We start from the raw sequence: 26,160 nt of genomic DNA on the forward strand, positions 1-26,160 counted from the left end.
ATAGGAAACGAAGAAGTCAAACTGTCACTATTTGTGGATGACACGATTCTCTATACAGAAAACCCTAAAGACGCCAGAAGAACACTACTAGAAACAATAAGCAGTAAAGTTTCTGGATACACGATCAACGATCAACGTTCAAAAATCCATAGAGTTCCTATACTCTAATAACAAAGTGTCAGAAAAAGAAATGGAAAAAATAATTCCTTTTGCAAGTGCAACAAAAAGAATAAAATACCTGGGAATAAATCTAACAAAACATGTGAAGGACCTATATCATGAAAACTACAAGACCCTATTAAAAGAAATCGAAGAAGATACAAAGAAATGGAAAGATATTCTGTGTTCTTGAGTTGGAAGAATCTACGTAGTTAAAATGATCTTATAACCTAAAGCATTATACAGATTTAATACAATTTCTGTCAGAATCTCATAGGCATTTTTTAAAGAAACGGAACAAAAAATCATCAGATTTGTTTGGAAGCACAAAAGACCCCCAATTGCCAAAGCCATCCTGAGAAAAAAGAACGAGGCTGGAGATATCACTCTGCCCGACTTCAAATTATACTAAAAAGTGACAATAATGAAAACGGCATGGTATTGGCAGAAAAAAGAAACATATATCTGTTGAAGGAACAGAATTGTTCCTTAATTGTTCCATAAATAAAGTCATGTTTATATGGACAAATAATTTCCGACAAAAAAGCCTAAAGCATACAGTGGAGAAAAGAAAGACTCTTCAATAAATGGTGCTGGAAAAACTGGAAGGCCACCTACAAAAGAATGAAACTAGACTGCTGTCTATCACCACACACCAAAATTAACTCAAATGGATTAAGGACCTGAATATAAGACCTGAAACAATAAAATGCATAGAGGAAAACATAGGAATAAAACTCAAGGACCTTGGACTTAAAATGGATTTTATGAATTTGACCTCAAAGGCAAGGGAAGTAAAAGCTAAAATAAATGAATGGGACTACATCGAACTAAAAACTTCTGCACAACAAAAGAAAGGTAAGAGACAAGGTAAAGAGACAACCATCCAAATGGGAAAATATATTTGCAAGCAATGCCTCTGATACGGGCCTAAGATCCAAAATATACAAAGAACTCATACGACTCAATAACAACAACAAAAAATGATGCAATCAAAAAATGTCAGAGGACCTGAACAGACACTTCTTCCTAGAGGACATACAAATGGCCAACAAATATATGAAAAGATGCTCAACATCACTAGCTATTAGGGAAATGCAAATCAAAACCACAATGAGATACCATCTCACAGCTGTTAGAATAGCTGTGATCAACAGGATAAGTAATAACAAATGCTGGAGAGGATGCAGAGAAAAAGGAACCCTCATACACTGCTGATGGGACTGCAAATTTGTGCAGCCACTATGGAAAACAATATGGAGGTTCCTCAAAAAACTAAGAATTGATCTACCATATAATCCAGCAATCCCTCTACTGGGTATTTACTCCAAAGACTTGAAAATTTATATCTAAAAAGATATTTTCACACCGATGTTAATGGCAGCATTATTTACAGTGTCCAGGACGTGATGTCCTACCATAGATGATTGGCTAAAGAAGCTGTGGTAAATATGGACAACGGAATATTACTCAGCCATAAGAAGAGACGAAATACTGCCATTTGCGTCAACATGGATGGACCTTGAGATAATTATGCTAAGAGAATAAACCAGAATGAAAAAGTTGAAAATCACATGATATCCCTTATATGTGGGATATAAACCTAAAAGCAACAAACAAACAGGACAATCAGAGACTCATGGACATGGACAATAGACTAGTGGTTACCAGAGGGTTGGGGAGAGGGGAAACAGATGGGGTAAAGGAGGTCAAATATGTGGTGACAAAAAGTAATCTAACTATGGGAGGTGAACACACAATGTAAATATATATATATGCCTTACTTTTAAAATGTATGGCTTAAACTCAACGGATTTCATTAACCAATGTTACCATAAAAAAATCAATTAATTTTTTAAAAAAGCAGACTCTTCACTTGGGTACACAAGATGCTTCTCATTGTAGGTGTGCTCTACCTTGCTAGTCTCATCTGCTAATTTCTCTCTATCCCCTAAAATGCCTTGTGCAAATCCACTTACTTTCCTAAAAAGTAAATTTCTTTCTTGCTTTTTCACAAAGCAGTGCCTTTGACCATGTTGCCACCTCTACTTGGCTCCTTTTTCTTATCATCACCCTCTTTGTCTGGCAAGATCCTGTAAATTTAATGGAGTTTCTCTCAGTCTAGCAGGAGCAACCTTGCATAAACATTTGAACTAGTTCAAACATTTGAACTAGATCCAAGTTTGCCTGATTCATCTTTAGTGTTCTGGATTAACTCTTTACTTTACCTCAATGGCTTGGCTCCTTGAGCCCTCTAAATGGGATTAACCTGTCAGGGCTGTCCGTAGAATCAAGTTCTAAACCTTAAGTAAATCACTCAATCTCCTTTAGCTGTTCTCCATATCCCACCTGACTTGATTTAAAGCCCTCCCTCTCCCTTTCTGATGTATATATTAGCTCCTCCTAGGCTCAGTGTTCATTCTGATTCTCTCTCTGGTATATGAACTCTCACTTTGCTGCATTCATTCAAAAACCATTTACCAAGCACTTCTTATATGCCAAGCACTGTTCTACGTGCTGAAGAAACAAAAAGTGAACAAAATACACAGCCTCTCTGCCCTCATGGAACACATTCTAGTGAGGAAGCAAATACACAAATAAAAGGTTAATATAATATGAGACGGTGATAGCACTGTGAATAAAAACAAAGCAGGGCTGGAAGGAGGATGTCACCTCCCAGGTCAGTTTCTTCTCTAATAGCCCCTGCCTCTTTGCCAGGCCCACACTCTTTTCTGTGAGCATGTTGCAGTGGGCTAATTTAGCCATTTTGTCTTTGAGTCATCATTTTCTGGTTTCCTGGCACTTACCCAGGAGAGCCAAATGTAGTTGCTGTCACTCTGGCACACTCATCAACAGGGTTGCCTTGCCTACAGCATTATTTTACCTCCACCAATTGAGCACTTGCTTGGGCTCTCTGAACACTGGGACCTGCTCCAAATACATCTGTAAGCTCGTGAGAAGTCTGGGGAATATCTATAGCTGCCCATGTCTCTCTAGAGGTGGGAGCAGAACACTATGGGCCTTTCTAAAGCAGTGGCTGGGAGTTTCTGGGCGCAGAGAACCTCACCCTTGCTTTGAGTAGTTTAAAAGACAAGAGTCATCCTTGCATCCACCCTGTTCCTTATTCCTTATCATATGCAATCCACTACCAAGTCCATCAATTTCTTTCTTACATTTGTCTCCAACCCATCCACTTCTCACTATTACTCAAGTCACTCCTGTAGTTCAGTCTGCCACCGTCTCTGCCCTGGATCCCTGCAGATGACTCCTGTCTGGACTTCCAGACTCCATTCTAGTTCTCCTATACTGAAGTTAAAGTGGTCTCTAAAAAATCCAAAGCTGATCAAACCTTTCAATGTTCCCTCATTGTCTTTAGACTAAACCAGCCCAGTCCTTCATATGGACCCCTGGCTGCCTCTTCATGTTTGTTTCATACCTCTCCTCTCTCTTCACTCTAGCACATCTTTCTATTTCACAAATTCCCCGTGAGTTTCAACCAGAAGGCCTTTGCACAAGCCATTTCCTCTACCTGGTGCATACTTTCTCCGTGCTTCCTTTACCTGGTTAATCCTTACTTCAGAATTCAGCTCAAACATTTTCTTAGGGAAGTCAAGGTCCTTGTCAGACTTCCATAGAAACTCTCTCTCCAAGTTTCTCTCCTTCATAGCACTTTCCTCAGTGAGCATATGCCATTATGACCATCACACCCTCCTAAACAGTTTGCTTCACAAGTGGAAGACTACATCTGTGTTTATTATTATTGTTTAGGGTGACCAATTTCTTGTTTTGCCCAGGACTGAGAGATTTCCCAAGAAACAGGACTTTCGATGCTAAAACTAAGAAAGTCACCTGACGGTTGTATCTCCAACTCAATGTTTGTTGAATGAATAACCATTATAACCACTAATTGGGCCATCAGCCCAACTATCTAACTGAATCTCAGTGTTTCTTTTCAGCATAGAAGTTCCCAGTTTAGGGAGGAAAGACAGTGTAACTATATTCACCTCTCCCTGGCTTCTATGCATTCGTTTAACATCCATTTATTGACCACTTACTATATGCCAGGCACTATGCTGGAGATACAAAAGTGAACAAAAGAAACAAGGTTCTTGGATGGGTCATGGAATTCAGGGTTGCTCAACTGGAGAACAAGGCCTCAGCATGCACTGTTTGACAAGCTAGTCTAGGAGGCTAAACCCTCAGGTTTCAGTCAACTTTCTGACCTGTGTATGAGGTTGAAGGCCCAGCTGATGTCTCCCTTTGCTGCTCTCACCTAAAGCAGAACTGAGGAGGAGATGTGATGCAACTAGTCTCCTAAATCTAGTGCTCAGGAATGCAGAAGAACTCTGCATTGAGCTCTGCTCAATGTCTGTGTTTTTCTAGAGCCCACATGCTCACCTATACAAAATGGCCAGGACTGACAGTAAAGGGAGAGCAGCAGAATTAGCCCCTGCTACCTTTGTGCCCTAGCACCTAATAAAGGGGGAAGTTGGGGGAGGGGTAGCTTACACCCCTGAGAGGAATCTAAGAGAGGAAATATCTCTTCCACACCCATTACAAGCTATACTTGGGAGGTGTTCCACAAGGGCCAGCAACTGAATTTCATCAAGCTTATTCCTGGTTGGAATTGGGGGTACTACTGACAGTCTCTTCTCAGGGAAGGTTGACTCATAACACAGTACCACACAAATTCACCCTAAGAGTCTTTGTCAGATTCTCTCCTTCACTCCCACACTGGCTCCCTCTGAGCCTGGCCCCTTCCAGCTGTAGATATGTAATTAACTGAAAAGTAGCCTCTCATACTCTATGAATGGGTATAAGTTGGTACAGTCTTCTAGGAAGGTGACTTAGCAGTATGTATATGTCCTTTAAACAAACACTTTTACTTCAGTCAAGGTATCCTATAGGAATACTTCTACAAATGAATTAGTATTATATATGAAAAGATCTATTGCACCACCGTCATCATGGTGAAAAACTGGAAACAACTTGAATGAAAATCAAGTGGGGCTCGTTAAATAACTTATTTTAAAAATATCGACAGTGGAATACTAGGCAGCCATTAAAAAACATAAGGTAGTTCATTCTTCCAGTATGGAAAGATTTGACAGATATGTTTAAGTGATGTATATTTGGGGACAATAAATACAGTAAAATCCCTTTTATGATGAAAAGTGAATGCCATACATGTCTCACATATATATGTTGAGATACATAGACAAGTTCTAGGAGGCTACAAACTAATAGTAATAATGGTGTCTTCCGGGGAGTGGCATGGGATGCATGAGAGGGGAGAGGAATGGGACTGGAGGATGGATGGAGATATTCATGTTTACTTTATATAATCCCATGTTGTTTGGATGTTTCCCAAAAAGTAGTATTATTGTATTTTGTAATTAAATTTCTCTTTTTTTTTTTTAAGGGAAATTATTCCATCGCCCAGCTTTCCCATCTGCACCGGCATTGCCTTTAAGCCACACAGGCTGCTGCTCCATCTCCTCCTTTGTTTTCCTCCCCCTCCCACTCACCTTTGCTTCTAGAATCCCCAAGAAATAGGTCACATATCGAGAGAAGTTTGGGGAGCGGAAGTTACTCCTCCATGAAGAGTGGGTCTCAGTGGCATGGCCAGGCTAAGCAGGTTTATGCTCTATTTTCACTTTCCAAGCCTAAGACAAATACCTTCATCAACCACAGTGGTTCAGACTTATGACAAATGTGCCCTGCCCCATCTCTGGTCATTTTTATTTAAAAAAACAAAGAGCTCTACTTTTATCAGGAGCACAAGAGCCCATCAGAATCACCAGTGGAGATTACCATCCATTCTCTGCCCACTCATAGTCTCAACTCAACCTTTTGGACCAGTCCTCCACATTTGAATCTTCACTGGACTTCCAGGTCACATAAACCTCACTGGAATTAGACAGTAAATGGTAAGGAAGACTGTTTTCTAGATACAACTTAGAGATATTTGACCTGGAGATATTTGATAGCTTACACTATCTTCTGAGAAATGAGGCTCAGTGTGGCCTCAGTCACTGTCATCTTGACACCAGCTACATGCACTCGTCAACCCAGACCCACATTAGCACCTGATCTGAGCTAACCGCAGTAATACTCTCTTGGCATCAGTCCTAAGAAGTATATTTTCATGAGTCTAAAAGTGGAGTTCCTGAATGATATATGGTCCAGCAAGTGCTTTCACATGATGCCAGGTATCTGCAGTCCTGGTTTGGGGGACTCCTCTCCCCACATAATTAGGAACATCTAATGGCTACTTTACTAACCCTGATCCAATTTCCCTGGGTTACCATCATGAAAGATTACGTTGGGTTTGTCTCCATCTCCTGGCTATGATATTAGCTTGTTGGTGGATCCAGCCATTGAGACAGTGCATATTCACTCTTCATGTTGTATCTTTTTGGCATAAGAGCTGTACTGGTCTTTTAGTAGTAAATACTCAGACCACCTGACTGCCTGGCTTGATTGACCGCTTCAGGTAGACATTGGTGCTTTCATGACTCCTATGAGGGGGCATGAACCAGACCAAAAAGAGCTGTGAAGGGACATGAATACTGCAGGTTTCACTTCCCCCTCCAAAGTCCACCAACAGAGGGATGTGAGACATCCTGGGAAGGTTAAAGTGAAAAGGAGAGAAAACAGATAGGAAGGAAGTAAAGAGTGCAAATAAAGAAAAGAGAAAACTATTGGGAAAAGTCAAATGGTAAGGTTGGAAAGATTAGCAAGGAGTCACTTTGCCAGAGGAAGTGCAAAATCAGACTGACCATCGTTCCTTCTACAAACTCCTTTCTGCACTAACTTTTTTTTAACACATTTTCCCCAGCAGTTCCTTTAACAACCTTGAAATTGCTTCCCCCTGATAACTCCAATCTTTGTAAAATATACCTACAAAAACAGCATGCTTGTACCTCTTTGGAAAACTGTTTGTAGGTGTTTACTCAAACTAAACTTAAATTTACCCTACGACCTAGCAATTCTATTCTTAGGTATAGAGTCAAGTGAAATGAATGCAAATTCAAGAATAGTTATACAAGAATATTTAAGAATAGTTATACAGTTTTATTCCAAATTACCCCAAATTAGAAACAACCCAAATGCCCATCAATAGCAGAATGGATAAATAAATAAAGATATGTAATACTACGCAGAATAGGAATACTATATAGAAATAAAAAAAATCAATACATGTAAAAACATGGATGACTCTCATAGACAACATGTTAATTGAACAAGGCAGACATAAAAAGCACATACTATATATGCCCTTTATATGAAATTCAAAAACAGGAAAAACTAATCTCATTGGTAGAAATTAGAATAATGGTTATATCTGGGAAGGATTATTGACTGACAAGAGGCATGAGGGAACTTTTTGGGGTGCTAGAAATACTTTGCATCTGACTTGGGTGGTGGTTACATGGATGCATGCAAAATGAGCCATACAAGTGAAATTGGTGCTCCTTATGTGTGTTACTATATATTTCACAACTCAATTTCTCCCCAAGAAAGCACTACACACACTAGATACTGGCAGCCTTCTTCACCCCAAATCATGCACATGCCCACCTTAAACAGATACTTTTGCATATTTCCATTCTGCCTAGCAACAAACTGGGCCATAATAAGTAATTACTGGATGCTTGAAAAATAAGCTTATTTTAAACGTGCATCTGTTGATAAAACTAATCAGTATTTCCTTTATGTTTACAGCCTGATTTTAAGATGGGCTATATAATTTTTTCAATTAATAATTTTCTCATCTTTTTCTAGAATTTTAGATTATCTCTTTTTCTACATTCTATTTGAGATACCTCACAAATTACAAAGATTGAAACTATTAAGTAGTTTCTTCATTTGCTGTCAACCTCGTTATCGCGAATTATGCCAGTGTTATAACCCGAATTACTCTCACCACTAGGTGGCAACAACCTAGCTGAAATAAAATAGAACTGAACTGAAGACCAATACCAAAATGCAACTAAAGTAATTTAGTCTTGTTTTTTCTTTTCTTCTCATAAATTGAGTAAGGGGAAATATATATTTCTACTGTAAATAATATTGGCGCCAAGTAATACCTCATGAGTAATGGATGGCCCCTTATAACTAATCGGAGTTGTGTTTTCGATGAAATCTGATGACCAATATATAAAATTTTATCTTATGAAATGTATGTGCCTGAAAAGTCCACTTTGTAAACATTTGTTTATGTCTTTAAGTGTAATAATGCATTACTTTTTAAACTTACCTTAAATATTAATGTGAGTTCTACCACCCTATCCAATATAGATCCCACCCCCAATCTTGCCCAGTAAGTCAACTAACGTCTTTATGGTTCAGTTTGTCAACAAATTGTTTCTTTCTTTCCTTCCACTTTCATTACCATCCAGTCTTCCATAATACTTTTGATGTATCCCTTCCACATTTCAAGTTTCTCTCTTCTTTTAATTATAAGCAACAATTTCTTATTAGTTAAAAAAAAAGGGGGTGCGGGGGGCAAGGGACCTTGCTAATTGATACAATTCTTTTTATGGTATCTCTTTTCTTCCTGAAGCTTGAGGACTAAAGTACTGTACAGATTGAACTGGCCAATAAAATTAGTTTGTTTTGTCTTATACACAAGGCTAAGATGAAGTCCTTGAAGCTAAATACTGCCCTGGAACAATCTCTGTCACACTATATGGCATAGCAGGGCTTCATGGACCATTCCCTGCACCCAGACCGGCCCTATTAAAGGTTTGCCCTTGTATGTTTAAAGAGAAAGCATTACCTGGCCACAGCTAAGCAGTAGATGGCATTTTCCCTTGGAGTTTTCCCATTGTGCTCAGAGAAAGATGCGAAGGAGGATCTGAGTAAAAAGTCAGCACTGGGTGTTGCATAGTAAAAAGATGGGTGTGAATAGCCCACTCTTGAAACTGGAGGGAGGGGGACTTGGGGAAGATATGTGTTTTTTACAAGCTTTTCTTTTTTCTTAGCTGTGGCAATAATTTTTTGCCGATTTTGTTGTTGATGTCTTTGTAATTCTGAGAATGTATTTGCATCTACCAGCGGAGGAAATTTGAAGATTTGTTCTCTTTTGTCTTGCTGTGAAATTGCCAAAGGATTGACAGGTTTCCTGCTTGCAGTATGTTCCTTGAGAGGCAGTAGCTTTCCAAGAGTGCCTTGTGAGTTCTTGTTCCCATCCTGATGCCAGTTCTTGGAGGTCATTTTTGGTTTGGTGAAACCATCCACCATCACAATGTCTCCAACTCTTGCCCCAAAGATCCTTGCTCTGCAAAGCTGGCTTTTATAAAGGTTGTGACTCTGAGCTCTGAGAATCCATTGTTTTATTTTAACATAGATCCTCATGGGGACTGAAATTTTCAGAAAAGAAACTGTGGACCACATTTTACTCTGTAAATATAATACGCAGTCTTTATGCTTGTGTTTGACCGCAATGGTCAGGGGAATTTGTCCTGCAGCATTTTTGCATTCCAGGCACAGCACGCTGTAGTTGACAAAGGCCTTCAGAATCAACAGCTGGCCTGCTTCTGCAGCTGCATGAATGGGACATTTAGAGATATCTGCATGAAGGGCTTCGTGGCACCATGCTCGATAGGGGTGAACGCCGACTGCCTCATTGGGCCGCACACCCTGCTTCAGGGCCCATTCGGTGAGCTCAATGTAGCCATAAAAGGCGGCAATGTACAGGGCCACCCTTTTCTGATACCTGAATGAATGAAACAAGTAGGAGTAGGGGTGTTTAGTAAGTCAGAAAATAGACAAATGTAGTTACACTAAATACCCATGAAACATTCTAGTTAAAATACTTGTTTCTTACTTTTACTAAAATGTTTTCGGAAAAGGCATGTAGTAATATATAGATTCAATTGCACAGGACTTGCTTGTACACATTATCCTACTATGCACATGTACATAATTCAAACTGGTTTCCTTTGAGCAGTTTTCTTTCTTATGAAAATCAAATGCTCAAATAAAAAAATCAAACTTTATGTCAATTATGCAGGTACTAGAAGAAATTCAAAATGTTAACAGAAATTTGAAAGTTGTATATGTTTGTTTGTTTTGTCCTTATTTTCTGGCTTCTCAAAATCTCTACTGCTATTGACGTATACCACGAGGTTGCTCCCCACCACCAGAATCACTACCGGTGCCATAGTCTCCTAACTGGTCTCTCATTTTCACTTATCCCCCTCTAGGCTTTTCTTCACACAGTATTCAGTGATCTTTTTATTATATGTATTGAAGGTTGCCTATCCTCAGTTCCAAATCCTCCAATAGCTTCCCACTGCAATTGAAATTCTAACTCCTCACCTAGGCCTATAAAGCCCCTCATCATCTGCACCCTCATCCCACTTCCTACCAGTCCCTTTCTATTTCACTGTACGAGAGCCACACTGCTCTTCTTACTATCCTTCTAATACTCCATAAGGCATAAGTTGAATGACATGTGAAGGCTGTTCAGAGAAATAAGAATTAGGGAGACAAACCTAGACAGGGTCCCACCAGGTATTGTCCAGGATATACTTGGGTAGGGCTGTCTGACCCCATTGTAGGGAGGGAGGAAAGCTAGCCTGGTGTCATCCAAAATATACTGCATATAACTGACTCCCTGTAACTGATTGCATGTTCACTACACCATTTTTTGATGTGTATGTGGCTTCCCAGGTAATTTTTCTGTATGAAGTAGATGGTCTTTGCAGAACATGTTGGTCTCTAGGACCCTCTGACAGTTAGGTTATAACTAGAGTTATGCATGAATATGCTGGTATTTTGGTTCATACATCAATTTCTTTTGAAATTCATTAGTGAAAATCAGCATATCTGAATTTTATCAGTTTTCTCAATTTGGGGAGAAGAGCCCCACTGGTTGGACTGACTGGCCTTTGCTTTCATCTTTAGCATTCATGTTATGGGAACTAGAGGTACTCTTCATACTGAGACTAGTTGGTCCTGCTTCCTAAATATATCTTTTCACAGTCTGTCCTCTTAGTCTAGTCCTAAGCCTAGTTCAGGCTGCCATTGTCTCTTGACTATCTCCCCATTTCCCTGCCTGCCTCTATTCTTCACACTGCAGCCAGAGCCAGTGTTCTAAAATGAAGATTTCATCATGGCTTTTCTCTGCTTTCAATGTCTTCCCAACACTTAAATGTTGAAATTCAAATTCCTTTACATTCCTATGGAGTCCTGTATGAGCTGGCTCTTATCTTTCAGCCTCTGGCCACCAGCTCCCTCTTACTCTATGATCTACCATGTAGAACTTCTTTCACTTCCTTCAATTTATCCTCCCTGCCCCCACCACTCAGATCTTTGTACACATGGTTCCATCTGTTTTGGAACATGGTTTTTCTTCTCTCTACCATTTACCCAAGTACCAACAATTAAGGTCTCAGTTTCAGTTCTCCTTCTCAGGATTATCCCCTAAGTCTAGTTAGTTCTCCATACTATAAATTCCCATATCATCTCGCACTATGTCCATGTCATAACATTTTTGACACTGAATGATAATAGCAACAATGCTTAGCATTTATATCCTGCTTACCATGTGCCAGACAACTCTCTAAGTTCCTTATAATTAGTAGGTCATTTAATCTCTAAAATAGTTCTGTGAGATAGATACTATTACCATTCCTATTTTGTACATGAGGACACTGAGGAACAGGATGACTTTATCACTTGCCCAAGTTTATACAACTAAACACTGAGGGAGTACGGCTTTGAACTTAGGCAAATGGGCACTGGAGTTTATACTCCCAAACAATTTGCAATTCTGCTTCTTGAGGATTTGGTTACTTATTTTCTGTTTCCCCTGCTGAACTGTAAGCTTGCTTAAAGCATGAACCATACCTTGTTTATCACTATATTCCTAGGATTTTGCATAATACATAGCAAATACCCAATAGATAATTGTTAATTGAGTAGAGGAATAAAAAGAGCTTTTCATTGTGATCATTTATATCCTCTGAGCTCTTAGATTTCATATAAATTTTAAGTCAAATGGAAATGGTTAAGCACATGAGCACTAGAATTAAATTATCAGGAGCCTACCTTCCTCCACTGCTCCAGCCACACATATTCTACTTTATGTACTGCAAAAGTATGAATTTTGTACTAAATTGCAGTTTGAAAAATTACTTGGGAGCTTAGGAAAAGGCAGCCAATGATTTTAGCCAATCGATTAGCAAATAGTGAGGTTTATTTTTTTAAGGATAATTGCATGTGAGAGTGTCAAGATAATTATTCTGATAGCATTAAAAGGAACTGTTAAAGGTCTGATATCCAAACCAAACTGAAGTCACCCATTTAAATACTGTTTCCTAAAGAATGTCTACCCTAATTACAATCCATCTCCAAAGGTCATCAACCCTACTGGCGTCCCTGCTGTCTTATTCCAGCAAATATCTCAATAATGATGTCTGGTTGAGACGTGCTAAGTGGAACTTAGCATGGAGCAGCACACTAGCTGTGGAGTGCAGACTTAAGGTCCTATGAAAGTTCAATAAAAATTACATAAATTAATTTAGCATTTGCTTTATCTCCATACTTAAGTACTGGTCTTTCATTTGATAAATAGCGCTGGACTTTTAGTTTTTGTCCAAGGAGACAACCCATCAGAAATTCCTTCCATCCATCCCAGACGTCCAAGCGAAGTGTTGTGCCTGTGGATCAAGAGAGGCAGTTTATAGTCTGGGCCATCCTGTGGTTTGACAATCCATACAACTTCTAAAGATAGCTTTCCCCCAACAGAGGCATGAACTAGATGCAAAATGAAAATAACTTCAGAATAAGTAGACAGGGATGCTGTTTTCAGCTTAGGCCTCTACTGACCTGGAAAAGCCATTTAGCTTTTGTGTACTTACATTTTCTCATTTGCACAGTGATTGCATATAATGCAGAAATATTTTTTTGCAGCTATGTTAAAAGTCCTGTGGATATTGATTCCGTGATGATATATACATCACTATGTAAACTAAAGCTGTTATGTTGAAAGAGAAAACTAAAGAAACTGTGGCATGATAATGAGCTTGCTTCTTGGGCCTTTAGCTTGTGAGTGGGCTGTGGATGGAGTTCAATGATCCTTTTGTTCTATCCTTTACAAAATAGGAGCCATTCTGTGTTGTGAATGTTTATTGCTGTTGGAGGATTTATCACTTGCTCCTCAAAAGTTTACTCTCTCTTGATCCCTATGACATCATATTCCCTTTGTCTTTCAGGCAGGTATTTTCCAGGAATTTTTCCTCAGCCTTCTGATCTGCTCACTCTACACATTCTTCAGGATAAAACCCAATCTGGCTCACCCTGACTTTCTCACCTCCCTCCAGCCTGTGTCACTTACTCTGTCCAGGGTACTCTGGCCTTTCACTTGTCCTTGAGACACACCAAGTCCACTTCCATCTCGGGACCTAAAGACATAACTTCTTTTGTTTCAAAGGGTCTTTATCTAGATTTTTACAAGGGAGTATCTTATTCAGCTTTCAATTCAAGAATCACGTCCTCTTGAAGGATCTTCTTGGCCACCATAGCCAAAGCAATCTCTGCCACCACTGTCTCCTCCCTGCTAATACTCTTTATCTTACGACTTTAATTTATTCATAGCCCCTATCATCAGTACTTGAAATCATTTTACTTGTGTAGAGATTTTTTTTCAGGCTCTTTCAGGGGTGGCTACACAGCCTAGCACTTATTAAGTGCTCACTAAACACTTGTTGTCTGACTAACAGGCAATCTCAGTAATGCTAATGGCGTCATTTACCACCCATCTACCACTCACTCCCAAGTCCAAATCTCCAGCCCTTGCCTCTGCTTCAGCTCCAGATTCCTCCTGCTGGTGACTTTGCCATCCAAAGGATTACACCACCTTCATGTTGTTCTAAAAGACAACTTGTCATCTTTCATCCCCAACCTGCTTTTCCTCCTGCATTTTGTGTCTCAGTTTGTGGCACTACTATCTTCTTTGCTACTTAAACTAGAGATTTTGGAGTTCTTCTTTCTCCTTTCCTTTTTCGTATACCCTACGTTTGTACAGCTGCTGAGACTTGCTATGTTTATCTCAGAAATGTTTAAGAACTGCTTCCTTGCCTCCATCTCAACCAGCTCCACCCTATTTTAGGCCACGATAATCTCTTACCTAAATCTACTTTGAGAAGCTTCCGACAACTTTTTCTCTCTTTATTGAGGTCTCTGCTCAAATGTCATCTCCTTTTCTGGCTAACTATCTAAAATAGCTTCCCCCCACCTTACCACATCAATTTCTATCCTCTTATCCTGCTTTCTTTTACTTCACAGTTCTTATTTCTATTTAAAATTTAATATTTTTCTGTTAACTTGATGGTGTTTGCCTTCTCCCACTGACATACAAGCTTCAAGAGAGTAAGAACCTCACTACTCTTGCTCATAGCTCTATGCCTGCTTTCTCAATGGTGCCTGGCTCATGGTGAATATTTAGTTAATGTTTGTTAAATGAAGTTCTGTCCCACTCCCCAAATCCATTCTGGGCATCTGCTGTCCTCCACACACTTAGCAGGCCAGCAGGCTGGCTTGCATTTCTGTGTGCACGCCAGGTTGTTTCTGACCTTGGGGCTTCTTCTTTTGCTTCCCCTTCTGGCTGAATTCTTACGACTCCTTCCCCAACCCCTACTACCAATAGTTTATGATACAAGACTGGCATCGTCTTCTTCAGGAAGCCCTCCTTGACTGCACCATCCTCTCGCTTTCCCAGATAGGTTAAAGGACTGCTCAACTGGTTGCCATAATATACTTTGAAACTCTTTATCATTTATTTCTACTTTGGAATTGCCAGTTTACAAACACTAATAGAAAACTCTTTGAGCCCAAGCATCAAATCTCATACAGTCTGTGGCTCAGTTTTAGTTATGCTGTTGCACTGCAAGAAGGCCTTCTAGAAAATGGATTTATTATACTTGAGACAATGACCAGAAATGGTGTACATTAGGAATCAAGGCCATAGAAACTCTCTTGTGCCCTCCATGTTTCTTTGTGTGTCTTCTCTCTTTCTCTACCAATGAGCTGCCCAACTTACAGTTTCTGTCCTATGACAGCTCTGGCATGCATGCAATATTGGTTTATAATGACCCAACCTTACTTCATGACATCTTTCATTTTCTACCCCTTCTGATAACAAATTTTGTCTCTCTACATTTCCCAATTTGAATTTATAAGAATAATAATGAATAATAATATATTGAATATGAATAGCTAATATTCATTGAATGCTTAGTACATGCTCTGCATTGTTCTAAGTATTTTACATGAATAAGCTAATTTAAGATTCACAACAACACTAAGTGATAGGTTGTATTAGTTCTCCATTTGACAGCTAAGGAAACTGAGGCATTATGAGATTAAGCAACTTGCCCAGGTTTTACATACCCAGGAGGTAGCAGAAGTAGGAGTTGGACATGGACAATCTGGTTCTTATGCCCATATTCCTGTCTTCTATGTCATACTTGTCTCCAAACAAGACTAATTGGTTCAGCTGTGATAGCTGATGTCACTGGACAGCTTATAGATAGGCCTTCTTTGAATCAACATGATAGCCTTGGCAGTAGGAGCTGGAATGTGTGCATGACTTAAGTTATCCATACATATCTTCAGGCTCAGACACACAGTAAGCTCATAATAAATACGTGCAGATAAGAAGGAAAGGAGAGAGGGAGGTAGAAAGGGATGCTGGTCTCATTAGCATTTTGAAGGCATACAAAGCTTCTAAACGTGCTTATTTTTGTTGGCTGGGATAGCGTAATACCCATAATCTTAGGGTCACAGAATACTGAAGATAAAAAGACCAGTTCACTCAGTGGCCCCTTTTTATAGACCAGGAAGCTGAAGCACAAAGATATGGGTAAATTGCCTGGAGTTATACAGTAAACTGGGAGTAGAATTTGGCCTGAGATTTGTCTTTCAGACTCTATAATGCCTAGAAAGCTTCCTCCTTTCAGTTGCTTTCTTTTTCTTTCCTTTCTGCCTCCCTCTCTTTTCCTTCTTGCTTCCACTCCACAAGTAGACACACATCCAAGTATATGTTCTCTCTGCTGAGTCTTTGCTTTCTGGTTGTCCTATGTTATACGCATAATCCTGAAGTGAGGGTTGGCCCTCTGTTACTTTTTACTTTGGTTTTATATTTCTTGACCTTGGCCTCACTTTCCTTTGTGTGTTGATTATTATTTGCCAAGCTTGTTTACTCACAGAGCCTGGTCATCCCTCCAGCTTGCCTCCACTGTCACAAATCTGGCCTTGGCTAGGAGAGCTCACTCTTTTTGCTGGAGAATTATAGAATTGTTCTGTAGAGACCATGTAGTTGTTCTGCAGATATCTGTAGAAATGCCATGATAAATATTTTCCAAAATATGGATCATCCTCACATAATAGATTTAGTTTCTCTAACGCTTCTTGCTGTACTTAAACTTTCTTATAAAATGTTTGATTATTATGGGTTGCACTAGGAACAAAACACTGTCCCAAGTGCATTTATTTTATCTCCTGACTTAAATGATTTGCTATGTTTTTAGATTACTATGAAAATCACAGATGAACTTGAAAAGCTTTAGCCTGGCATTATATACCCCAGCCTCCTTGGTCCTGCACAGTTGAGATCATACAGCCTCCATTTGAAGAACCAGACCAGTCCCAGAGCCAGGGAACAATCTTACTTTCACTAGGAAGGGATATGTTAAGATTGTAGGCCAACAGCTCAGAGGTTTGGTGGGAAGTTGGTGTTCCTGTTCATCCTACTCAGATGTTGTCCTTATTTTAGTAACTTGCCTTAGTTCTCATGATGAAGCCCTCACCTTGTGCCCCAGAGCATAAGTCCCAGTATCTTAGCTTACTCTTTGGGTTTTAGAACAGAGGTCCCATCTCTGTTTTCTGAGCCTAGAACTGAAGTTCTTACTCTGAACCCCAGTCTCTGGGATTAGAGTTCTATAACATGTTGTCAGAGCCTTCAATGTCAACAACCAGCTTGTCTAGGTTCCCACCTCTGATGTCATTCATTCATTTATTAATTTACTACCTTGATGCTATGCTATGGTTTACCCATCAAGTCCCTGTCAAATCTCCCTGAGGCTCACCTTCTGCCTATTCTTGATTTTACCAGTTGCTACTTGCAGACTGATCTGCCTATTCAAGGACTCCCACTACCAGGACTTATTTGATGCTAACCTCCCTCTGCTAGATATCTACAGGTGGGGTCTTTCTGGTCCATCCTTCCTTCCCTAAGTGGTTGCCTCACCTTAGCATCTCAGCTCTCCCTAGCTCAACCTGTCTACTGCTAATGAGCCCTGATTCTCAAAACTACAGAGAAAGCTATATGATTTAAATTCTCATCAATAGTAGGATACCTCCATTAGCCCTGTATTTTATTCTGCTTTAATTCTCTATCTCGGAATGAAATGTTACGGGTGTTAAAACTATCTGTTTCAGTTCCTTTCAATAAAGCAGCTTTAATTTCTCAAAGAATAAAGATAACAATGGATGGTTTTTCTCTTAATGCTCAACTTTTGTTTATCCAGAGAATTTCTAAGTAAGTTAACCAGCACCATTTATTAGCTAATCTTTTCATCGCAATCGATTTGTAATGCCTCCTTGTCACACATTAAATTCCTTCATAAGCTTAGGAATTCTGTTGTGAAATAGACATTTACTTGAAAAATGCTATGTTCTGGAAAATACAACTAAAATCTATAACTGAAGTGAAAGTAAAACTACTGAGACTTACACTTCAGGGCCTCTCACTACATAAGCTTTCTAATTCATTATTCTTAATTTTGGATTATTTTTTAAGAGGATTCCCCAAATTGTGTATATTTACAAAACCTGGACCCACCCACTCTCTTCTTGTAAACCTATCTACCATTCCCACTCAAGCCATGCAGGAAAGCAGGTGTGAGCAATAGCGCCCATTCTAGGGAATAGTGTCCAGCCTCTCCCCATGTATCCCCTATATCCCAAGTTTCTGGATTCCCTGTCTCTATACTCTAGGGTCTGCCTATCGGACTTGGGCTTTTTCTTCCTAAATGTGGAAGCCATTTCTCTGGTTTGGGTTTCTGCTAATGGGAAACAAAATGAAACACTGATCAGAACTTAAAGAGTACCAATAATAATAGGTTTCAATAAAGGCTTGCTCGGTTGGCAATATAAATTGTTGGAAACAACCTAATCTTGAGTGTGCAATTACCGTTTATTAGCAGTATGACCTTGAGCAGGTCTCTTAACTTCTCTGAGCCTATTTTCTCATCTGTAAAAGGAATTAAAATGGCACAGTAGGTCTCCAAGGGGCCTAAGGGAGCCTGATAGAGGAACCCTGGAGCCAGCCCAGATTTCAGGGTTTGAGCGGACAAGGGCCTGCTCCTGAAACAGTCTCTTGGATATGGTATGTTCAGGCTAGCCATGATTACATGGCAAGAGACATTTACAGTGAAAAGTACCGATGATATCATCCTGTAAAAAAAAGGCATTCACTCATTCATTCATTTGTTTAGGCACACCTTCTTCCAGAAAGGATTAATGTCAGTTTATAAACATATATAAAATGTAGACAGAATAACAAGCAGACAAGTACACAGATAAGAAGCTGTAAGAGCCAGGATAGAGACGTAGGAGCTAGAAGTGGGCTAAAATGAACATCTATCTCATATAAGTTGTTACAAGAAAAGAGGGGTGTGTGTGTGTGTGTGTGTGTGTGTGTGTGTAACTATATGATGTGCTACTAAACCTCAAGTCACAAAATCATAAATTTTAGGGGATGTTTAGGTTTGATAAATTCTTGATAAGTTAATTATTAAATATTCTATCACCAAAAAGATTCATTAATTCCTTATTATCTTCTTCTTAATCCCTACAAAATTCCTGTCTCCATCCACTTTATTGAAACTGCTCTCTCTGAGTTCACCAATTAAACCAGTAAGCCAAATCAAAAGTTTTTTCTCAGGCATTGTTTTTGGCCTTTTACCAGCATCCTAGAAGTCTCTTCTTTATCATCTGCAACAATGCAAAGTCCCAGTTCTCCTCCTGACTCTGACAGTTTTCTGGGTATCATTTTCTGACTCCTCTTCGATCTACTTGCCCTAAATTCAGGATGTCTTTAATCCTTGTGCCTTGACATGTCCCTCTCTATTTACTATCTAAGGAAACCACATCTCATAGGACTCGTTGCCCAACTCCATGGGCAGGACACCTATAACAATATCTGCTATTCAAACTATCACTCAAGCCCTAGCTCCATGTCTGTTGTGGAGGAGAATTAGACGATCTCAGTTGTACTTAACAGCTTTGCCACTATCTAGCTCAGTAACGTGCAGGAAAAAAGATACTATGAGTTTCCTTATATCTAAAGTTTAGGACCCAAAGCATAAGTTCCTTTTCCTAATTTTCACCACTGCTGTCTAAACTTTGTTCTTCCCTCTTCTTTAATATGATCCAGGATGACATTCTTTCCCTTCCTCCTGAGCTTCTCAGATTTGTCTTATCCATTGCTAGTGGAATTAGTTAATACTGGGATTATCAAAAGTGCCAATTAGCATATCACCCTGCTTCTAGTCTCTCTTCACTCCTTTCAATATTTCATGCTGCTTGTTAGCAGATTAAACTTCTGTTAAAGCACTCCTGTTCCAGAATGGACATGGCTCTGGTTGCAAGCACATTAAGCCTGTGTTCTGTTGTCTCATTCCTAATTCCCTTCTCAATCTGACTTCAGCTATGTTTTCCATTGGTCTCAGCAAGGCTCCTCCACTCTTCAGAATGATGTCTTGCTTTCTGTTCTCCCTGCATTAAGCCCATGTTCATGAACCTGTGGCTCGTGTTTTTCTCCTGGCCCAGAAGCAGAAATTTCTTCCCTTCCCCCTCTCAGATGATCCTGCACCTTTGTGTGCTTGAGCCCCACATTCTCCAGAATGCCTTCCCTTGAGCCTTTTGGCCTACACTGAGCTAGCTGTCTTATTGGATTATAACTGAGTATATGTGCATGCCTCGTTTCTAACAATTTATTGTAAATGACCAGAATGCAGAGGCAGTTTTGTATATTTCCGTATGAGCTAGCACGTGTGATGACTAATTGAGCTACCGAAATCTTTGATTTTTCAATCTGAAATTGACTGCTTCCCCAAAATCTTCTGATTTTCCGCTGCCTTTGGAAAAAGTCAAGGTTCAACTCCAGAAAGCATCAGGGATAATTTATTGACTAGAAAGAAGAGAACTTGGAAGAGAGGCTGATCAAAGACTACTTTACCCTCTATTTTAAAAAGGTGGGCTACTTAAGGAATATTAGGGGTGCTTTATGCCAAATACTTCCTCCTTTTCCTTTGAGACCCTTTTTTCCTTGCCTCTCTTCCCATGCCTTGTGTCCTCATGGTGGCCAAAGCAGTTTACCCTGGTCATGCTTGAGCTTCTAAGTTTATATCTGAAAACCCTTATTCCTAGAGGGTTATTTTAAGATGCTGATATAATTCTTGACACACCCTGAGCAAACTATTTAAGCATTCAGAAGCTTTTTGCTTTCTTTAAATCTGTAAAAATTTGGGGATTGGGCCAAATGTCACATCGTGATCTGAGCAATCACCCTAATTTTCTCATTTATCCTTTGGTATTTTATCAGATAACTAGATCATAAATTGCTTAGGGACAAATGCCACTGTGTGCCTTACTTAAGCCCCTGCTATGTTCTGGGCAGGGCTGATACCCCAGCAAGCTCACCGAGTAGGTGTGTGCTTCACAATGAAGTACTCTGAGGACAAATCCTAGAATGTTGCTTCCTCTGATCAAAAACAGCGGTGATAATTGATGTCAAAATTTTGAGAGCCTCAATTAAAAATAACAGGAAAGAATAAGCAAATGTAATAGTCAGGAGAAGTAACAATAAATGCAAATTTAGCGATTATAAAGGACAAAGCTGCTGAACTGAAGAGTGTCTACAAAGCCCTATTATATGCTGGAAGAAATCAAATTCCATTGTGACAAATGTTACAGCACAACCTTAACTAAAGATGTGCTAAATGTCGGCGAAGACTCATTTGCCTCAAGCAAGAATCTCTGTAAGTTTTGAGCCATTTCCAATATGGTAAAAACAACACTGACAGTCTTCTGAGTTTGTCTCAATGGCGTATGGCTACAGCAGACATGATCTGGAAGTACAATATTTAAAGAGAGGTTGTAATCTGTCCTTGAAGGATGAATGCCAGCTCAGTGAGGCAGCTGTTCAGCCTGCACAGTATTGGTTTTACCCTATTTGAAAGATTGGTTAGTATAACTGACAATATTTTAAAATGAAATTGCATAAAGCAAGTTTCAGAACAGTGTGTATATTTGCTACCACATGTTAAAAAGAGGAAAAAGAATATGTACTTGAATTTGCTTTTATATATACTTGAAAGATATTTTGAAAGAGAAAACTATAAATTGGTTTGAGTCTTGCTCTTTCATCCTGAGAATATTAAGTCCTCTTGTTTTGAGTAAAGAGAGCAAGACAGGGCAGGGCTACGAGACCTTTCTTATGTTTGGTCTACAGAACCAGACACCAGAGAGTAGTGTTGACAATTTACATCCACACTGTGCTTACAGAAGTTTTAGTTTAGAAACAACTCCTCCATCTGTTGCAAGTCTAGTGTCAAAGAACCCTAGTGCTGAGTAGTAGCTGGGTCAAGTGTAGGGGAAGTACCGATGTCAGTCTGGTAGTCCCTGAGGGTATTGCAGTCGTACATCTCCAGTCCCCTTGGAGTCCGGAGACAGAAGACACTCACAGGGAAGCCACATCTCAGAGCTACCAGTGTTCTCAGCTGAGACACTTTTTTACCAAGAAGGGAAGTGCTCTCCATTATTGGCATCATCTCTTGGGTCACTGCATTGAACACATAAAGAGTAGGCTTATCTTCTTCCTATGGAGAAAGAAAAGGAGGGAGCTCAGAAATAAGCACCATCTGGAGGTTGACACAGGGACAAACATTTAGGAGGGTAGCTCTGAGTGCTTCTAGTTCCCACACATGGGTGCTAAGGATGAAAGCAAAGGCTAGTTAAGTCTCTTGACTTCTGGTATGAGTCTTGCTCTTCTGTCTGAGGATATTGAGTTCTGTTTTGAGTAAAGTGAAGGAGTCTTGGCAGGGCTTTGGGATCCTTCTTACTTCTAAGTCTACAGACCCAAATACACAAGAGTGTGGATAATTTATATCCATGCTGAGCTTCAGGACGTGTTATTTTTGAAACAACTGTCATGATGCACTTTAATTTGGAAATACTATGGATTCTAAACCTTCAATTTAAAAAAATCCTTTCTGTACAAGGTTATCTCTGGGGAGTGGAACCGAGTTCAGGGTGGGAAGGGAGTTTTGCTTATCCTTTTATGCTCTTCATTGTCTGTATCCTTTGTCCTTTTCAAAAAAAAATAACCACGTGCATTTACATTTATTATTTGAAAAAAGAAGTACCAAATGTGCTGGCTGAAAAATTACTGCTTGGCTATCGCCCATGGGAACATAACGCTCTAACAATAAGCTTTCTGCTTTTGTATCCCCACTTGTACAACCGATCTGTGGGTTGACAGTTAGTAAAAAGAAGAAAAAATATCCTGTACTCCGAGATGCAGAGGTACGGGGTTTAGGGCTTAAATACCCTGTACCTCTGCATCTCGGGGCTGCTTGATTTGGAGTCTGCGTACCCCTGGCAGACACAGCTGGCTGAATAAAGGGTGTGTTTCCTATAACTCACTGATTTCTGGTGGTCCGGTTGTCTATCGAGGGCTGGTGGCAACAACACAAATGTAAGTGAATAAAAACTGTCCTTTGTTTCTTTTATTTTGTAGTCTAAATGGGAAAGCAAGTGGAACTGAAATAGCTGAAATAGTTTTAAGAAGGAAAGTTTGGGAGAGGTATTAGTAATCTTTGGTTAACAACTGTTAAATCAAGCCAAACCCAAACTAAAAACATAGCAAATGGGGAAAATGGGGAGAGGGGAGGAAAGATTAACATTTTCACCTTTCTAACAACAATAAAAGTGAAACTGGCTTTACTTCCTCTTTAGCAGATTCAGGTCAATCATGGTTTTCTTTAGTGCTCTGTTGTTGGCTTGGCAGATGTGAGTGCACAGAGATGCCACTGAGTGCCCCACAACTTTGTAACTCTGGCCTCTCCTCTACAAACCTTGAGCAAAACTGAGGAGCCAGCATCTGGCCTACAGGTTTTTCGAGGGGGCTCCAGCCAGTCACTGCACACTTGTCCCTTTCTTGTTCCCCTCCCACTTTCTCCCATTAAAATTCGCCTGGTTTCTCCAGGGGCCCCTCCCTGCTTCAGGCTTATAATGCATTAAATTTATTCCTCACCTTCCAGATAATACATTGCCATAATATAATCAACATGCAAATCTCTTTGAAAGAGCCTATAAGGAATAATGTTATTGATGGAAGTTTAGGCTGTGGTGCTTTGATTTAAGATCTATTTTAGTGACTCAAATCATTGAGAGCAGGTTCTGGCTCTCTTCCACTAAGCATAAGCCATCCAGCAAGCTGAGCTGCTCCCTGAGTCTAAAGTGCTTGGAACAATCTTTCTCAATAGCTTCTCATAAATCCACTAAATAAAAATTGAAAGGACATAGGATTCACCCTTTCACTTTTACCATGCTCATGCTTTACTATGGCTCCATTAAGGCAAGTACATGCCCAACCTAATTCATGTGATATTTATGAGCAGGAAGAAATTCCTATGAAAACTGAATTAAAATATAGGAAAAGAGAAAAATTATATTTATATATAATTTTATATAATTACATTTATATAATAGCTGTTCCTTATTTCTTTTATGATTACCCTTATTTCCCTTTAACCCTTGGTTTGAATACAAATTTATGTTTAGAATTAAATGGATAATGTACAAACAAAGTATCAAAGGCTCAAATTACTCTTAACAGCTAACTAGCTACTATATAATGTTAGAGAAATAAGTTTCTCAGAATACAAATAAACATCTATATATATGTAAAAATAAATGACTATAAACTAGGTATATATATAGCTCTGAAATAAGTAATATAAGAGAGGATTGTAAAATATCTGACAATTTTTAGATGAAAATCAAAAGTGCAAGGAAGAAAATATTAATTATTAATGAAGCCAGATTCATAAGTCTCAAGAAAATTAACACCTACAGAGATTATTTATTTATTTATTTTTAGCATCCAGGAACTTCTCAGGCCCATTCAATTCATAATGTGTCTGGAACATAGTCCTCACTGAACTATTTTAACTCAATATATCCATCATTTTCTAAACCTTGTTTTTGTAGAAAAACCCAATTTAAGGTCTAATGAGGCTCACCAGCTGGAGATACTTCCTCACTTCGGTTTTGTGAAGAAGGAGCAGGTAGATGTGGTTAATGGCAATCTGCTAGCTCACCTTATCTACATAAGAGAGGCATCTCTCTGTAGGACACCCTCCCCAAGTATTCTGAATGAGGGAGCACTGGTGGTTATACCCAAGGAAGTCAGATGCTGTTAAATAAACAATTTATACACAAATATTTGCTGGACATACATAAAATTATGTTTTCTTCTTTACAAGACACCAAGGTAGGTGGCACATGCAAAGTGTCTTACTTTTCAATAAAAACACATATATAGATCAGTTTCATGGGAATAATTCCACTTTTGTCCTCAAAAAACAAATGCAATTCACTGTAAATACATACATGCACATTAACAATAAAATAGAAATAGCTAAAGAAACGGAAAGAAAACAGAAGTTAATGCAAGTTTTGAATACTGCTATCTTTTTTTCACAAGTTCTGCTTTTTTCTTTTTTCCCCAGCTTTATTGAAACATAATAGACAATTAACTGCTCATATTTATATTGTACAATTCAGTGAATTTTTTTCAACTATTGTTGGCATACAATAATTCATTACTTTCAGTTATACAGCATAGTGATTAGAGACCTATGTAACTCATGAAGTGGTCACCCCACTAATTCTAGTAGCCCTCTTCCTACTTCTAGTACCCTTCTTCCCGCTTACATATTTTTTTACAACATTGTTGACTATTTTCCTTATGCTATACTTTATACCTCCATGACTAGTTTGTATCTATCCATTTGTATTTCTTAATCCCTTTAATCCCTTTACCCTTTATCACTGTCCCCCAAACCCCACCCTGTCTAGTAGCCCTCAAAACATTCTCTGTATCTTTTTTTGTTTCTGTTTTTGTTGGTGTCGTTTATTTTGTTCTTTAGATTACATATGTACGTGAAATCATGAGATATTTGTCTTTCGCTATCTGACTTCATTCAGCACAAAACCCTCTAGGTCCATCAAGGCAATATCTTTTCCATCCTCTTCCTTTTAGTCTGTGTGTATCTTTTAATCTGAAGTGAGGTTCTTGTAGGCAGCATATGTAGGGGTCTTGTTTTCTTAACCATTCAGCCATTCTATCTTCTGGCTGAAACACTTCTTTTTCATTTGAGGTACTTATTGATAGGAATGTAGTTATTACTATTTTTTATTCATGTTTTGATACCTGTTTTTTCTTCTTAAAGAAGTCCCTGCAACATTTCCTGGCTTGGTGATGATAAATTCCCTTAGCTTATTTATGTCTGGGAAGCTCTTTATCTGTCCTTCGACTCTAAATGATAGCTTTACTGGATAAAATATTCTCGGTTGTAGATTCCGGGTTTTCATCACTTTGAATATTTTGTGCCAAACCCTTCTGTCCTGCAAAGTTTCTTTTGAGAAATCCGCTGCCAGTCTTATGGGTGTTCCCTTGTAGATAACGAATTGTTTTTCTCTTGCAGCTTTTAAGATTCTCTCTTTGTATTTAAACTTTGGCATTTAAATTGTGATGTGCCTTGGTGTGGGCCTCTTTGGGTTCATTTTTTGGTGGTGCTCTCTGAGTTTCCTGGGGTTGTATGTCTATTTCCATCACCAGATTAGGGAAATTTTCCATCATTATTTCTTCAAAGAGGTTTTCAACTTCTTGTTCTCCCTCTTTTCCTTCAGGTA

The 26,160-nt window shown here is 39.1% G+C and overlaps 1 protein-coding gene across 2 annotated transcripts in view; it reads right to left on the minus strand.

Annotated features, from left to right (window-relative positions):
- The window catches only part of ANKUB1 (ankyrin repeat and ubiquitin domain containing 1), a 39,204-nt gene that overhangs the window by 5,490 nt on the left and 7,554 nt on the right, over nucleotides 1-26,160 (minus strand). The window contains exons 3-5 of one of the 2 annotated variants that reach the window (XM_023519991.1): nucleotides 21,924-22,058; nucleotides 12,719-12,833; nucleotides 8,945-9,883 (exon numbers count right to left, since the gene is read on the minus strand). In XM_023519991.1, coding sequence (XP_023375759.1) covers nucleotides 8,945-9,883; nucleotides 12,719-12,833; nucleotides 21,924-21,936 — 1,067 coding nt within the window. In that variant the 5' untranslated portion in view covers nucleotides 21,937-22,058. Of the gene's footprint in view, nucleotides 1-8,944; nucleotides 9,884-12,718; nucleotides 12,834-21,841; nucleotides 22,059-26,160 lie in introns of both variants that reach the window. The other variant, XM_011374224.2, reaches the window with a different exon arrangement.

The sequence above is a fragment of the Pteropus vampyrus genome, unplaced genomic scaffold (genome assembly GCF_000151845.1).
Source record: "Pteropus vampyrus isolate Shadow unplaced genomic scaffold, Pvam_2.0 Scaffold242, whole genome shotgun sequence".
In the NCBI taxonomy this organism is placed as follows: domain Eukaryota; kingdom Metazoa; phylum Chordata; class Mammalia; order Chiroptera; family Pteropodidae; genus Pteropus; species Pteropus vampyrus.